Genomic DNA, 17,228 nt, shown 5'->3' with positions numbered 1-17,228 from the left:
AATGTATCTGATTTAATTCTCCTCTTTCTCCTCTATTTCTTCTTCTTCTTTTTTTCTAAGACTGCAGCCACAGCATATGGAGGTTCCAAGGCTAGCTCCAGCAATTTGGAGCTGTAGCTGCCAGCCACAATCACAGCAGTGTGGGGTCTGATCTTCGTGTGTGATCTACATCACAGTTCATGGTAGTGCAATATCCTTAACCCACTGAGCAAGGCCAGGGATCAAACCTGCGTCCTCATGGATACTAGTCGGGTTTGTTTACTGCTGAGCCATGACGGGAACTTTGTTCTCCTCTATTTCTCATAATGTTCTTTCTTATACTTGCTTTAGATTTAGTTTACTTTTCTCTTCCTATTTTTTTAAGCCTGCTAAAAGGCTTTTTGAAAAGTTGATTTGAAGTCTTTTAAAAAAATACTGGTATTTTCAGCTCTAAATTTCCCTCTGAGCACTGCTTTTGGGGACATCCCATGAGTTTTCATGTGTTGTGTTTTAGTGTTCATTTGTAGTGAAGTATTTTCTAATTCTCCTTGTGATTTCGTCTTTGACAGTGTTTATTTATGAGTTTGTTGTTTAATTTCTGCATATTTATTGATTTCTTAGAATTTCCTTCTTTGTGATTTCTAATTCCAGTATGGTTGGAGATTCTAGACTTGTATGATTTCAGCCCTTTTAAATGAGACTTGTTTTGTATAGTTTGTAGTCAGTCATTGAGAATATACGTAAGTTGAGAAAAACGTGTTTTTTGTTCTTGAGTGGAGTATTACATATATATGTCTCTTAAGTCTCAAGGATTGTTCAGTTCTTCTATTTCTTTGTTGATCTTTTATCTAGATGTTTTATGCATTATGTGGGAGAGGGCTTCTTTTTATTTTTTGTCCTCACCTGTGGCATGTGGAAGTTCCTGGGCCAGGGATCGAACCTGCACCACAGCAGTAACCAGAGCCACAACAAAGACAATGCCAGATCCTTAACTTCCTGAGACCTGAGGAAACTCTTCTATTCATTATTGAAAGTGCAGTATTAAGGTCTCCACCTTTTGTTCAATTGCCTGTTTTTCATTTTAGATTGTATATATTTGGGGACTCTTGTTATGTGCATGCATGTTTATAATTTCCCTCTAAGTGCTGTTTATTACAGAATTACCAGAAATTTTGATATGCTCTGTTTCTGTTGTTTTTCATTTCTAAATACTTTGTATTTCCCTTGTGAATTTTTTTTTTTTTTTTGACTCGTGGTTTATAAATTTAAGAAAATTTCAAGTATGTGGTACTGTCTAAGATTTTGAGGAGAGTTCCATGGTGGTGCAGTGGGTTAAGGATCTGGCGCTGTCACTTCTGTGGCTTGGGTTGCAGCTGCAGTGTGGGTTTGATTCTTGGCTCCAGAACTTCTGCATGCCTTGGGTGTGGCCAAAAAAATTTTTTTGTTTGTTTTTGATTAATAATTGTGGTCAAAGAACATACTTTGTAAGTTGTTTTTTTGTTATTTTTTTGTCTTTTTTTGCCATTTCTTGGGCTGCTCCCATGGCACATGGAAGTTCTCAGTTTAGGGGTCTAATCGGATTTGTAGCCACTGGCCTACACCAGAGCCACATCAATGCAGGATCCGAGCCATGTCTGCAACCTACACCACAGTTCACGGCAGTGCAATATCCTTAACCCCCTGAGCAAGGCCAGGGACCGAACCCGCAACCTCATGGTTCCTAGTCGGATTCATTAACCATGGCACCACGATGGGAACTCCTGTGAGATTTTAGTCTTAAAATTTTTCAGGAGTTCCCGTCGTGGCGCAGTGGTTAACGAATCCGACTAGGAACCATGAGGTTGCGGGTTCGGTCCCTGCCCTTGCTCAGTGGGTTAACGATCTGGCGTTGCCGTGAGCTGTGGTGTAGGTTGCAGACGCGGCTCGGATCCCGCGTTGCTGTGGCTCTGGCGTAGGCCAGTGGCTCCAGTTCCGATTCAACCCCTAGCCTGGGAACCTCCATATGCCGCGGGAGCGGCCCAAGAAATAGCAACAACAACAACAACAACACAACAACAAAAAAGACAAAAGACAAAAAAAAAAAAAAAAAAAAATTTCAAAATTTGTTTTCAGGCCCAGCATATGGTCTATCTCACAGAGACAGACCATGTGAAATTGAAAAGTGTGTGTTTTCTGGATCTGTTTTGTGAGTGGTCCATTTTGAAAGTTTATGAGTGCTTGACTGTTCCATCTCTTTTAGACCTGTTAAGTATACTTTTTATAACTTACTATTGGAATTGGTCAAAACTCTGCATTTCAGCTTTCTTCTTTAAATGTACTTGTTTTTCTTTCCAGTGAATATCCACTGGTTATTTTTAAGTTCAAAAGATCATTCTCTTAAACTTTCCCAAAACCTTTATTTTCTCCATAAAGAATGATCTAGCATTTTATATATACACTATGATATGTATATATGATTACCTGCTAGACTTTTTGATTTTCATGGGACGAGATTATCATTTTTACCCATTTATCACCATTTTTGTATCAGATGTTCAGTAAGTATTTAAATTTTAATGAGCTGAACCTCATAGGACTTAACTAGCCCTTATGTCTTTAGTAAGGCCTACTTTATATCAGTATATTATTTGATAAGTTTTTATAATTTCCATGTAATGATTCTAGGTTTAAGATAGGTTCACTTGTAGGTATTTTTGAAAATATTTCAAAAACATTTTACAAAAGTTGAATAAAAATAACTTTATTTTTGGGAAATTCTCCCATACATTTGCTATGTATCGGTAGTTTTCTGAGGAGTGCTGTGGTGAAGAACAAAGGAATTAAGACAAAATTTATGTACTGTAAATAGGGTTTTTATTTTATTTAAAATACTTTTAATTTACTTATTGACCATGCCCACAGCATGCAGAAGCCAGGGATTGAACCTGTGCCATGCCAGTGACCTGAGCCATAGCAGTAACAATGTCAGAACCTTACCCTGCTAGGCCACCACGGAACTCCTATTTCTTTTTTATTTTAAAATTATTTTATTGAAGTATAGCTGATTTACAGTATCATGTTAGTTTCAGGCATAAAGCACAGTGATTCAATTATATGTATTTTGCAGACTCTTTTCCCTCATAATAAGATTATTTTACTAAATAGGGTTTTTAGGTAAATAATACATGCCTTGAGTAAATCCCTTTAGAAGTTCACATTGACTCCTTAGGAGAAAAGGCAATATTTATTTTATTTGGGGATCACAACTAAAAACTGAGCACCATTTGGTGATGAAAACAGTAATTTGGAGAGATACTTTAGGACTTTTTTGGTGAAGTTTTTTTTGGGGGGGCCACTTTTTTAAAAATTTATTATTACAGTTGATTTACAATGTTCTGTCAATTTCTGCTGTACAGTCAGTCGTACATATATGTGTGTGTGTGTATTCTTTTTCTCACATTATTCTCCAACATGTTCCATCACACGTGGTTAAATATAGTTCCCTATGCTATACAGCAAGGTCTCATTGCTTATCTGCTCTAAATGCAACAGTTTGCATTTACTAACCCCAAACTCCCAGTCCATCCCACTCCCTCCTCCTTGACAACCACAAGTATGCTCTCCACTACCATGAGTTTGTTTCTTTTCTGTAGATAGGTTCATTTGTGCTATATATTAGATTCCAGATGTAAGTAATACCATATGGTATTTGTCTTTCTCTTTCTGACTTACTTCACTTAGTATGAGAGTCTCTAGTTCCATCCATGTTGCTTCAAAGAGCATTATTTTGTTCTTTTTCATGGCTGAGTAGTATTCCATTGTGTATGTGTACCACATCTTAATTCATTCATCTGTTGATGGACATTTGTTTCCATGTTTCGGCTATTATGAATAGTGCTGCAGTGAAAATAGGCTTGAATGTGTCTTTTTCAGTTAAAGTTTTGTCCATATGTGTGCCCAGGAGTGGGATTGCTGGATTATATGGTAATTCTATATTTAGTTTCCTGAGGTACCTCCATACTGTTTTCCATAGTGATTGTACCATCCAGCCATTCTTATTAAACTTGTATGCTTGTTGATCAATAGAATTGTTATTATTAGTATAAACTCATGAATTAATTTGTTGACTAAGGGTATTTTCCATTACATTGTGAGCTCCAGAGGGTTGTTTTACTAGATATTTACCTACCCCAGTGCCTAGAATGTGGTTAAGTGCCCAGTAAATATTTGTTGAATGAATGAATGAATGAGAGATTAAATGAATGATAATGTTGGCATGGGTGGAGGCAACATAGTGCTCTTGAAGAAACATGCACACTCTTTGGTGTTACTCTTTATTAATTTGATCATAGCATATGAAGTTGTGGGAAGGTTATCTGAGAGAATGTTTATAGAGTTCAGAGCGTTTATGCCTTAGAATTAAAATATTAGGTTTCTCATTTCAATCTCCTATAGACTTGGACTTCTTTTTAATGAGATTTTTGTTATATAAGCTGGGCACATGTCAGTACGCTAGGTTTAATTGTAATAACCCTTATTATTTTTCTCTTACAGTTTTACATGTGGCACCCATAAAACATGAGGCTGAGAACACGGAAAGCTTCTCAGCAATCAAATCAAATCCAAACACAACGCACTGCCAGAGCAAAGAGGAAATACTCAGAGGTTGACGATAGCCTGCCTTCAGGAGGAGAAAAACCACCGAAGAATGAAACCGGCTTATTGTCTTCAATTAAAAAATTTATTAAAGGAAGCACACCCAAGGTAAACGCTTTACCTTACTTATAACATTAAAAGTGAAGTTTGGGTTGTTTTTTAAGCATGTGAAGATGAGAACTTAAGGAGTTCCCTGGTGGCTCAGGAGGTTAAAGATCTGGAGTTGTCACTGCTGTGGCTCAAGTTGCTGCCGCACAAGTTTGAGCCCTGCTTGGCCTAACAATTTCCCCATGCTTACAGTGTAGTTTTTTTTTAAAAAAAAAAAAAAAAGAGAGAGAAATTCAGTATTGCTGGAGCCCACTTTTTTATTTTTTATTTTTTTTTATTTTTTGTCTTTTTGTCTTTTTGTTGTTGTTGTTGTTGCTATTTCTTGGGCCGCTCCCACGGCATATGGAGGTTCCCAGGCTAGGGGTTGAATCGGAGCTGTAGCCACCAGCCTACGCCAGAGCCACAGCAACGCGGGATCCGAGCCGCTTCTGCAACCTATACCACAGCTCACGGCAACGCCGGATCGTTAACCCACTGTGCAAGAGCAGGGACCGAACCCGCAACCTCATGGTTCCTAGTCGGATTCATTAACCACTGCGCCACGACGGGAACTCCTGGAGCCCACTTTTTGATGTTAAGAGTATTTACATGTAAAATAATTAATGGCCAGTCAAGAAAACATTATTCATTCTACTTAACTGATCTACTTAGCCTTCTGTTTTTTCATCATACTATTTATGACAAGTAAAAGAAATTTTTTCTTATTTATTTACCTGAGTTGTTTTTCCCCTTCCTTTTTTTTTGTTTCAAAGATGAGTTAAAGTTTTATGTTAATATTAATACATTGTCTAATTATGGCATAGTTTCTCTTGTCTATCTGAATTCTAACATTTGTACAATGCAAATGTTATTCATTAAAGAGAAAACAGTTATTAAAGAAAGAATGGACACTGACCCCCAGATGTATACGCTGGAACCAATTTGAATGATCTAAGGAAAGTCATTTGCCCCTCTGAGCCTCAGGAAGACAGTAAAATGGGACTAATATTAACCGCTTTTTATGCCTCAGAGTCGTTTTCTATCTTTCTTCCCTTCCCTTCCCTTCCCTTCCTTCTTTCAAGTCTTTCTAGAGCCACACCCATTGCGTATGGAGGTTCCCAGGCTAGGGGTCAAATCGAAGCTCTAGCTGCTGGCTCACACCACAGCCACAGCAACACAGGATCTGAGCCACATCTGTGACCTACACCACAGCTCATGGCATCATGGCAATGCCGGATCCTTAACCCACTGAGTGAGGCCAGAGATCAAACCTGCGTCCTCATGGATCCTAGTCGGATTTGTTACTTCTGAGCCAAGGTAGGAACTCCCCTCAGAGTTGTTTTTAAATTAAATGGCAAACAGATGGAAAAGCAGTTTGAGAAATTGTATTGCGCTCTCTAAATGGATAGTGTTACCATTCATTTTATGTGGATTTTGTTATCACTGTTGACTACCTTTGTGTTCTTTCTTGGGATTATTATTTATTTTGACCACACCAGAGGCATGCTCTAGAAATTCCTGGGCCAGGGATTGAGCCCATGCCACAGCAGCAACCAAATATATATGATATATAAATACATAATATATATTTATACATATATGATAAGTATATCATATATTTTATAAGTATGTCATATTTTATATGATAAATGTTTTTATGTTTTTTGTTATAATGTAAATTTATCACTTTTATAAGTAGAAAAATAAGTGTGATGGTTTATTCATAGTGATAGATTTTGTCGTCATAGAACTAACAAAACCTAGTTCCTGTGAACCATTGGCCAAGATTTAGAAGTATTCTATGTTCAGGAGTTCTCTTGTGGTGCAGCAGGTTAAGGACCCAGTGTTATCACTTCAGAGTCTTGGGTCACTGTTGTGGGAAGGTTTGATTCCCTAGCCTAGGAACTTCCACATGCCACAGGTGCAGCCAGGAAAAAAAAAAAGCATTCTGTGTTTATAGAATTTTCCTCATTGTTTTGGTGGCTTTATTTGGTTTTGTTTTTTCTAATAATATAAGTAAAATTTCTTGGTTTTATTTTTGTATGAGGCATATAGCGGCTTGATAAGTGATCTCAGTTCCCAGACCAGGGGTTAAACCCAGGCCCCAGTAATGAAAGTGCTGAATCCTACCTGCTAGACCACCAGGGAACTCCCTTTGTTAATTTTAAATAGAATTTTTAAAAGTTTTTGGAGTTTATTTATATAAACCTAGAAGTATTCTAGTATTATTGTGTAGCAAAGATCAGATTCCTTCCAGAAACATGGATTCCTTTATCTTTACATTCCAAATGGTTTGGCATTAGACTCTGTCGATGAGAGTATTACTCTGTGTCAGTTCATTCTCTGAACAATTCAGTGTTGTAAAATTCTTCCACATCTTGAAGAAAATATACCTACCCTTTGCTTTTTTTTTTTGTCTTTTGTCTTTTTGTCTTTTGTTGTTGTTGTTGCTATTTCTTGGGCCGCTCCTGCGGCATATGGAGGTTCCCAGGTTAGGGATTGAATCGGAGCTGTAGCCACCGGCCTACGCCAGAGGCACAGCAACGCAGGATCCGAGCCGCGTCTGCAACCTACACCACAGCTCACGGCAACGCCAGATCATTAACCCACTGAGCAAGGGCAGGGACCGAACCCGCAACCTCATGGTTCCTAGTCGGATTCGTTAACCACTGCGCCACGACGGGAACTCCACCCTTTGCTTTTTCATATGTTCTTGTTTTCCACATGCAAGTGCAAACCCTCAGTCACTGTCCTGGCTAAATATTTCTAGTTTTCATTATATGACATTATATGATACAGGTCACCATCTTGGTCAGCCTTTTCTCTTGTTCATGAGAGGTAATAAGCAACCAGAAGTGAAGACTTCTGTTCATACTTAATTTCTTTGATCTAGACATTCTTCTATTAATATGGCATCATATCATCATGCTTTTTTCTCTTTTTGTAGTTTTAGATGTCTTTTTTGATCAGTAAATTTTGCCCATGTTAATGAAAACACTCAGGGTTTTCCTTTTTTCTTTCTTTTTAAGAAGTTTTTTATTGAAATATGGGTGATTTACGGTGTTTTAGTTTCAGGTGTACAGTAAAATGATTTAGTTACACATAGATGTATGTGTGTGTATATATATATGTGTGTGTGTGTGTGTATATATATATTCTTTATGTTCTTTTCCACTACAGTTTATTATGAGGTATTGAATATAGTTCCCTGTGCTATACTGTAGGTCCTTGTTGTCTATTTTGCATGTAATAGTGTGTATCTTTTTTTTTGTTTGTTTGTTTTATTTTAAATGGCTGCACCTGTGGCATACAGAAGTTCCTGGGACAGGGGTTGAATCCGAGCCACAGCTGCCATTTTTGCTGTAGTTGTGGCGGTGCTGGATTCTTTAACCCACTGTGCTAGGTAGGGGATTGAACCTGCGCCTTTGCAGCAACCAGAGCTGTTGAGGTCACAATCTGTTTTTTTTTTTTTTATCTTTTTAGGGCTGCACCTGAGGCATATTGGAAGTTCCCAGGCAAGAGGGGGTTGAATTGGAGCTGCAGCTGCCAGCCTATGCCACAGCCACATCAATGTGGGATCTGAGCCATCTCTGTGACTTGTATTGCTTCTTGCAGTGCTGTATTCTTAACCCACTGAATGAGGCCAGGGATTGCATCTTTATTGATACTAGTCAGGTTCTTGACCCACTGAGCCACAATGGGAACTCCTGCGGTAGCATCCTCAAGCTATTTTGCCACTGCGGAAACTCCTTTTTAATACCAAACTCCTAGTTTATCCCCCTGCTCTTTTTCCTTTCAGTAACCATGAGTTTTTCTCTGTCTGTGAGTCTGTTTTGTAAATAAGGTCATTTGTATCATTTTCTTTTTTAGATTTCATATGTGAGTGATATCATATCATATTTGTCTTTTTCTATCTTATTTCACTTAGTATGATAACCCCTAGGTCCATCCATGTTGCTGCAAATGGCATTATTTAATTATTTTTTATGGTTAACATTCCATTGTGTATGTATACCACATCTTTATCCATTCATCGGTTGATGGACACTTAGATTGCTTCTGTGTTTTGACTATTGTAAATAGTGCTGATATGAACACTGGGGTGCATGTATCTTTTTTTTTTTTTTTGCCACCCTGTGGCATATGGAGTTTCTAGACCAGGGCTCATTTCCAAGCCATAGTTGTGACCTATGCCACAGGTGTGGCAGTGCTGGATCTTTTAACCCACCGAACTGGGCTGAGGATCAGACCTGCGTCCTGGTGTTGCAAAGATGCCATCGATTCTATTGTGTCACAGCGGGAACACTGCATGTATCTTTTTGACTTGGTTTTTTTTTTGTTGTTGTTGTTTTAATAGAAATTGCTCTCGATTTATTTATTTTTAACCAAAATGCAGGATTTTTCATTGATGCCTATTTACTAAGAGATCTTAAATAGGATAGGATTACTAAAAACTTGTTTACAAACTAATGTATTCTTCATTAATTAATATTTTTAAGCAGTTTTTCCAACAGCTACAAATTTATTTAATTGTACTGTGGTTCATCCCAGATTTCATTATTATATTCTATAAAATTATTATGAAAATTAGTACTTGAATACCTTACTGAAATGAGGGTGTACTGTTTCTTTTCCCAGTCAACTAATTCTATGTTAGAAGTAAATTAAAAGATTATCTTGTCATGTATTATTCCTAATGAGCTTATTCTGGGTTCTAATTGTTATTTCTTATCTACATTGTTATTAAACCGTCTTCTTGATTACATTCTAAAATTTTACTGTGTTTCCATACAATGCTTACTTTTATGTTCATATTTTAAATACAATGTTGTCTTTTTCAAAATTTTTACAGGGTATAACTGAATCACTTTGCTGAACACCTGAAATTAACACAACATTGTAAATCAACTATACTCCAGTAAGAAATAAAAATTAAACTAAAAAATTGGTGTAGGAGTTTGTAGCTGATGTTTATTGAATATTATTTGAATATTTTATAAATGCGGAATGTTTATATCCAGTATCATTTCAATCCTTATAACCATCTTTTGACATTTTACAGAAGAGAAAAACTGAGACTTAGTGAGTTTAGGTAACTTGTACAATGTTAATTATAACAATTATAATTATAATAAATAGCTTGGCAAGTGTAAAATATAACAATAAGAAACAAATACAACAACAGTTAATTGAGCACTTACTGTATGTCCTGCATTGTTCTTGGTGCTTTAAGTTAATAAGTTCTTTAAGCCTTCAAACCATATGATGTAGTTGCTATCATCGCTGTATTACATGTGAGGAAACATAGCCTTAAATAACTTGTACAGGGTTATTTAACTTTAAGTAGCAACACTGAAATTGAAACCCAGATACCCTTGTCAGAGCCTACATTATTAGTCATTGTGCACTACTACCTTTCCAGTAAGTGATAATACTGAGATTTAAACCCAAGTGCAGTTTGACTCTGATACTTATGCTCTTTTTTCCTATACCATTCTATGTCAGAGTAGCCAAGATACTTTCTTTATAGCATCACTTATCTTGTGTAAGGACTGAAAATTTTTCTTGATGACAGTAAATAAGAATTGAGTCTTCCTATGCTTGTTTTTTCATTTATTTATATTCTATCATCAGCTCGAAATTTGAAGCTTATTCTTTTTCTAGGAAAGTTTTTCACCTAGTGTTTTTTTGCATATATCATCATCCTCTTTCTTAAGTCTTTCTGACTGGATAAAAGACTACTTCTCTTATTTTTCCAAGTATCCTTTTTAAAAACCAAATTAGATAACTCCCTATGCTGCCACTGGTTTCTTAATTTCTTAAGTCTCTTTTGGACTTTCAGAATTATGTAGTCAGAATTGAACTTTTTATTTATTTATCTATTTATTTTAATTTTTTGGCTTCCCCGTGGCATGTGGAGTTCCTGGGCTAGGGATCAGATCCGGGCCACAGTTGCAGCATAAGCCATAGCTGCCATAATGCCAGATCCTTAACCCACTGGTGTTGGACTGGGGATCGAACCTGTGTCCCAACACTCCCAAGATGCCACTGATCCCGTTGCACCACAGTGGAACTCCAGAATTGAACTTTTTAGACAAGACTTCTTGCTTTCTCTTTTGAGCTGTCTTCCTTCTAAGGTGTCTGACTTGCTTTCATGCTTGTCTTAGGAGTCTGCTTCTTTGAAAATTGGTCTCTGCATATTAGCCAACCTTTTTGCTCTATTTTAGTATTATGATTTTTAGTTTGAATGGCTACTGGTATTCTTGCCAGTTTACTATCACTGTCCCATTTTATTTTATTTTATTTTTGTCTTTTGTCTTTGTTGTTGTTGTTGTTGTTGTTGTTGTTGTTGTTGCTATTTCTTGGGCCGCTCCCGTGGCATATGGAGGTTCCCAGGCTAGGGGTCCAATCGGAGCTGTAGCCACCGGCCTACGCCAGAGCCACAGCAACGCGGGATCCGAGCCGCGTCTGCAACCTACACCACAGCTCACGGCAACACCGGATCGTTAACCCACTGAGCAAGGGCAGGGACCGAACCCGCAACCTCATGGTTCCTAGTCGGATTCGTTAACCACTGCGCCATGACGGGAACTCCCACTGTCCCATTTTATATTGCTAATAAGTTTTAATCTGTATTCTAATCTTAGTTTGGCATAAATTAGTCATGAGAGTATTCAGATAATTTAAACATATGTTTATGTAACAGATGTGTATTAGTTTACTAGTGTATATAATAATAGTCTGCCATAACAAAATATCACAGATTAGATAGCTTAAAAAACAGAAGTTTACTTTCTCACAGTTCTGGCAGTTAGAAGTCTAAGATCAAGGTGTTTCCAGGTTGGATTTTTTTTTGAGTCAAGTTCACTCCTTGACTTGCAGATTGTCAAGGCTTCTTGCTGTGTCCTCATATGGTTGCCCCTTGGTGTCTGTGTTGTAATCTCCTCATCTTTTAAGGACACCATTTATTTTAATTTTTGGATTGGGGCCCATATTTGGATTGGGGCCCATCCTGATAACCCCACTTTGACTTTAATTACCTCTTTAAAGGCCCTATCTCCAAATATGATTACATTCTCAGATTGTCAGCCTTAGGGCTTCCAATAGGAATTTTAGGGCACACAAGCTCAGCCCATAACAGAAGGAATGAAATCTCTGGTCTGTTTCAAATCCAGACTTTATGACTCAGTAATTTACCACTTCCCTCATTTCAAAATTATGTAATTGTCAGTAAGAGCACTCAGGAATTGTTTGTACAGGGTCTTTATGCTCTTAGCATGATGAGATTTCTGATACACATTTGAAGTGAAGGAAGGCCTCACAAGTAAAATATATTTTCTTTATACCAGTGATCTCTGTACTTTTCTAAATAGTTGGTTTCTAGAATTTTCCCATAACAAAATGGTCTTTTTCTCTGTTCTTTTTTGTTTTTTGTGGGGTTTTTTTTTTTTTTTTCCTTTTTTTTTGGGTTATACCCGCAGCATGTGAAAGTTCCCAGGTTGGGGGTCTAAACAGAGCTACAGCTGCCGAGCTGCCGGCCTACACCATAGCCACAGCAATGCAGGATCTGAGCTCTGTCTGCAACCTACACCACAGCTCAGGGCAATGCCGGAACCTAACCCACTGAGCAAAGCCAGGGATCGAACCCAAAACCTCATGGTTCCTAGTCGGATTCGTTTCTACTGCACCACTACGGGAACTCCTTTTTCTCTGTTCATACTTAAATAGTGTTATGCTGTCATAGTTAGGAGTCATCAGTTTCTTGTTATATTAAATCAGTTTAGATCTTTTAATTATGATCCACAGAAAGACATCACATCTTATATACTACATGCATATATATGAAACAGAATTCACCCTTAATGACTTGATGTGCTGTGATTTTTCTTTTTTGTTTTTTCTTATTCTTTTTTTAAAGGCAATTTTCATACTTCAAATTGATTTTATGATCCTACTGATGGGTTTTGGTCCTTAGTTTGAAAAACATGATTAGGAGTTCCTGTTGTGGCAAGTTAACCTGACTAGTGGGAGTTCCCGTTGTGGCACAGCGAAAATGAATCCAACTAATATCCATGAGGATGCAGATTTGATCCCTGGCCTTTCTCAGTGGGTCATGGACACGGCTTTGCTGTGAGCTGTGGTGTAGGTCGCAGAGGTGGCTTGGATCTGGTCTTGGTGTGGCTGTGCTGTCAGGTGTGGCTCCTTTTTGACCCCTAGTCTGTAAACTTCCCTATGCCACAGGTGCAGCCCTAAAAAAAAAGAACCCTACTAGTATTCATGAGGATGCAGGTTTGATCCCTGGCCTCACTTAGTGGGTTAAGGATCCAGTGTTGCTGCAAGCTGCAGAGTGGGTTACAGAGGCAGCTCGGATCCTGCGTTGCTCTGTCGTAAGCTTGCAGCTACAAGCTCCGATTTGGTCCCTAGTCCCAGGAACTTCCATATGAAACGGTTGGGGCCCTTAAAAAAAAAAACAAAAACAAAAACATGATTAGATGAAAACTTAATTCTCTTTAACCTTTGTATTATCAAGCTTCATAGTTTTATTTGGGAATTATCTTCCTTCCAAAGTTAAATCTCACTTGTTTGTGTAATAAGCACATCTCTCTAGATGTGTTCTTTAACAACTATGCTAATTTACTGTTTATTATGGACTGAAGAAAAATTAGAAGCCCATGCTGATGGTTGGATTTAATGAAGGAAAAGAATTGGTTTTATTTATTCATATTCATATTCTCTTCCTCCCACCCTACCCTTCCCTTCCCCCCTTTTGTACCCACACATGTACCTGCATACACTGGTATATTCTTATATTTCCTTGCTTGGTCTGCTGAACTACGTGTTCCTCGCACCCAGATCTTAAGTTTCTAAATACTGTCTTCTACTAAAAAGAATCAGTGTTCTTTGAAGAAATATCTTATTCTAAAGCTTTAGTAGTACAAATTGTAACCTCTAGAATGAAAGAAATAACTCATGAGACCATAGTAAATATATAGAGGAGTGAATGAGATGAAAGGGAAAGTTCTGCCTCTTTCCCCTTCCCCTCTCTGAATATCTAGCCAGAAAACATTTGTTAGAGATTTTCCTTTCTACATTAGATTAATTGGTATTTTGCTTGAAAGTCAAAAATTAAATTTGGGGGAGTTCCCGTCGTGGCGCAGTGGTTAACGAATCCGACTAGGAACCATGAGGTTGCGGGTTCGGTCCCTGCCCTTGCTCAGTGGGTTAACGATCCGGTGTTGCCGTGAGCTGTGGTGTAGGTTGCAGACGCGGCTCGGATCCTGCGTTGCTGTGGCTCTGGCGTAGGCCGGTGGCTACAGCTCCGATTGGACCCCTTGCCTGGGAATCTCCATATGCCGTGGGAGCGGCCCAAGAAATAGCAAAAAAAAAAAAACAATTAAATTTGGGGAGTTCCAGTCATGGCATCGTGGAAAAGAATCCAACTAGGAACCATGAGGTTGCGGGTTCGATCCCTGGCTCTGCTCAGTGGGTTAAGGATCCGGCTTTGTCATGAGCTGTGGTGTAGGTCTCAGATGCAGCTTGGAGTCCACATTGCTGTGGCTGTTGTGTAGGCCAGCAGCTGCAGCTCCAATTGGACCCCTAGCTTGGGAACCTCCATATGCCGTGGGTGCAGCCCTAAAAAGCAAAAGAAAAAAAGTTTGAATCTGTTTTTGAAATGTCTTCTGTTACATTGATCTGTATATCTTTACATCTGTACTGTACTTACTACTGCAGCTTTAATAGTGAGTTTTGAAATGAGATAGTATGAATGTTCTTAGTTCTTTTTCAAGTTTGTTTTATTATTTTAGATCCTTTATACTTACATGTAAATTTTAGAATTAGCTTGTCTATCTCTTAAAAAGCCTTGAATTATATTAGAGATTGTATCAAATATGTAGGTCATTTAGTGAGAATGGATGTCTTAACATTGAGCCTGCTGGTTTATGATCATCATGTACATATTTATGTTCATATAGGTGTTCTCAAATTTTTACCCATAATGTAAAGTTCTTATATGACTTTCATGCGTCTTATTCTTACATATTTCATGTTTTGTGATCAGATATTTTAATAATACATTTAAAGTTTCTACTTTGTAGTTAGTTGTTTGTTTCTAACATATTTAAATATACTTTGCTGTACTGACCTGGTACTATGTGAAATTTCTAGATTCATTTGATAATTAAAGTCCTGGAGTTCCCGTCGTGGCACAGTGGTTAACGAATCCAACTAAGAACCATGAGGTTGCGGGTTCAATCCCTGGCCTTGCTCAGTGGTTTAAGGATCCGGCGTTGCTGTGAGCTGTGGTGTAGGTTGCAGACGCGGCTCGGATCCTGCGTTGCTGTGGCTCTGGTGTAGGCCGGTGGCTACAGCTCCGATTTGACCCCCTAGCCTGGGAACCTCCGTATGCTGCGGGAGCGGCCAAAGAAATGGCAAAAAGACATTAAAAAAAATAATAATAATAATAATTCAAGTCCTTTTTTTTTTTTAAATCTTTCTAGGGCCACAGCCAAGACATATGGAGACTTAAAAAATTAATTTTATGGGATATAATAAGACACACTGGTTTAAAGTATATGTTTTCATGAATTTTAATAGAATTATACACCTATGACCAACAAGTACCCTTAGAATTTTTGCAGACAATCTTGCAAACATAATCACCCTAGACAACCATTGTTGATCTGCTTTTTATCATTATATATTGTATAAATCTTTTCTAGAGCTCCATGTGAATACATGGAATTCCATATGAATACTTGTTTATGTCACTCAACATAAAGTTGTTGAATTCATTTGTGTTACTGCATGTATTTGTAATTTATCCCCTCCCTTCCTCCCCCATGCCTCAAGTAGTATTCTATTGTATGAGTATACTACATAATTTGTTTATCCACTTGGATTATTTATGGCTTTTGGCTACCATGAGTGAAGTTGCTATGATTAATTCTGTTTTGAATCTATGTGTGGGCATATATTTAAATTAATTTTGAATATATAACTGAAATTGGCATTGCTGGATTATATGATAGATATGTTTATTTTTTTATGGTAGCTTTATTGAGATATAATTCACATACCGTAAAACTCAGAAACTTAAAGTATAAATTTAGTAGCTTTTAGTACATGTACAGAGTTGTGCCGCCATTACTGCAGCAATTTTAGACCATTTATGTAATCACCCAAAGAAACTCTCTACCTTTTGACTATCATGTGTCAGCTCTTTCCAGTTCAGAATTTTTCCTCATTTGTGGGGATGACTTTTTAACTTTTCTCTTGTGATTTCATTAGTAGTCCCTCTCGAGCAAGTGATTCTCTATGAACTCTGGATCCTTTACCTTCTTAGAAGTTATTGGAAACTCTAAAGAACATTTGTTTATGTAGGTCATATATATCTCATTAGTTATTAAAACTGAGGAATTTTTAAAAATGTCAAAATTGCAATTCTAAACCCATTACATGTTGATATAAATAGCATTTTAACTATTTTTTTAAAAAAAGAAAATTAGTGGGAAATGACATTATTTACAGTTTTATAAATCTCTTTAATGGTGGCTTTGTAGAATGTAGTTTTTTGAAACATGTAAAGAAAGCCATACTCATACGTATTTAGAAAAGGAAGGAGTATTTTAATATCCTTTTTAGATAATTACAGATACTATACCAAAACTTGACAAATGGTGTAATGGGTGTAGTGTCTTCCCCCCCACCCCCACCCCTTTTGAGGGCTGCACTTGTGGCATATGGAGGTTCCCAGGCTAGGGGTCTAATTGGAGCTACAGCTGCCAAGCTACACCACAGCCACAGCAACGTGGGATCCGAGCTGTGTCTGCGACTTCCACTGCAGTTCACGGCAATGCCAGATCCTTAACCCACTGAGCAGGGCCAGGGATCAAACCCTTGTCCACATGGATGCTAGTCGGGTTTGTTAACCACTGTGCCAGAACGGGAACTCTGGTGTAGTATCTTAAGTTCTTGTTCCAAGATTGAATTTGAAAGTACTGCAGTGGTCTTTTTGTTGGTCTGTCTTGCACTTTTACCTATATATGATTTTGTAACATTGTACACTGGTTATTTGGAAAATATTGGTTCACTGAATTATGTAGATTTCCCACATATATATGCACATTGATATTTCATTATTCATTTTTTTAAAATCACATTTGTGAACAAACCCACTGATTTCCACGGAACAATCGTTAAGTACTGGGAAGCTGTCAGTCTCATGGTGCTTTGTCCGTGTTTTCTAAAATACCAGTTTTTGCTTGAAAACCCAAATTTTTTTTTTATTGTCGGCAACAAAAAGTAAGTTTTTCTTGAAGTGACAGGCTTGCTTTGTTCAGTTTTTAGAAAGTAATCTACTTCAGATAAAAATGGCTTTCCATCAGAAGTGTTCTAATTGACTTTACAACTTAGTCACTCACATGCTTTTCCAAAGACAGTTGTGAAAGTATAGTTTACTGCAGAAGTGCCTTATATGTACTTCCCATCTTGTCTTACAGAATGTTAACACATATTTAAGGGTCGAG

General features: G+C 37.6%; 1 protein-coding gene across 5 annotated transcripts in view; it reads left to right on the top strand.

Annotated features, from left to right (window-relative positions):
- The window catches only part of CTDSPL2 (CTD small phosphatase like 2), a 96,303-nt gene that overhangs the window by 30,402 nt on the left and 48,673 nt on the right, over positions 1-17,228 (top strand). For all 5 annotated transcript variants that reach the window (XM_021096524.1, XM_021096504.1, XM_021096535.1 and 2 more), the window contains one exon: positions 4,513-4,722. In XM_021096524.1, coding sequence (XP_020952183.1) covers positions 4,537-4,722 — 186 coding nt within the window. In that variant the 5' untranslated portion in view covers positions 4,513-4,536. The remainder of the gene's footprint in view (positions 1-4,512; positions 4,723-17,228) is intronic.

This window comes from Sus scrofa, chromosome 1 (genome assembly GCF_000003025.6).
Source record: "Sus scrofa isolate TJ Tabasco breed Duroc chromosome 1, Sscrofa11.1, whole genome shotgun sequence".
Taxonomy (NCBI): Eukaryota; Metazoa; Chordata; class Mammalia; order Artiodactyla; family Suidae; genus Sus; species Sus scrofa.
This window is presented reverse-complemented; position numbering and strand designations above follow the sequence as displayed.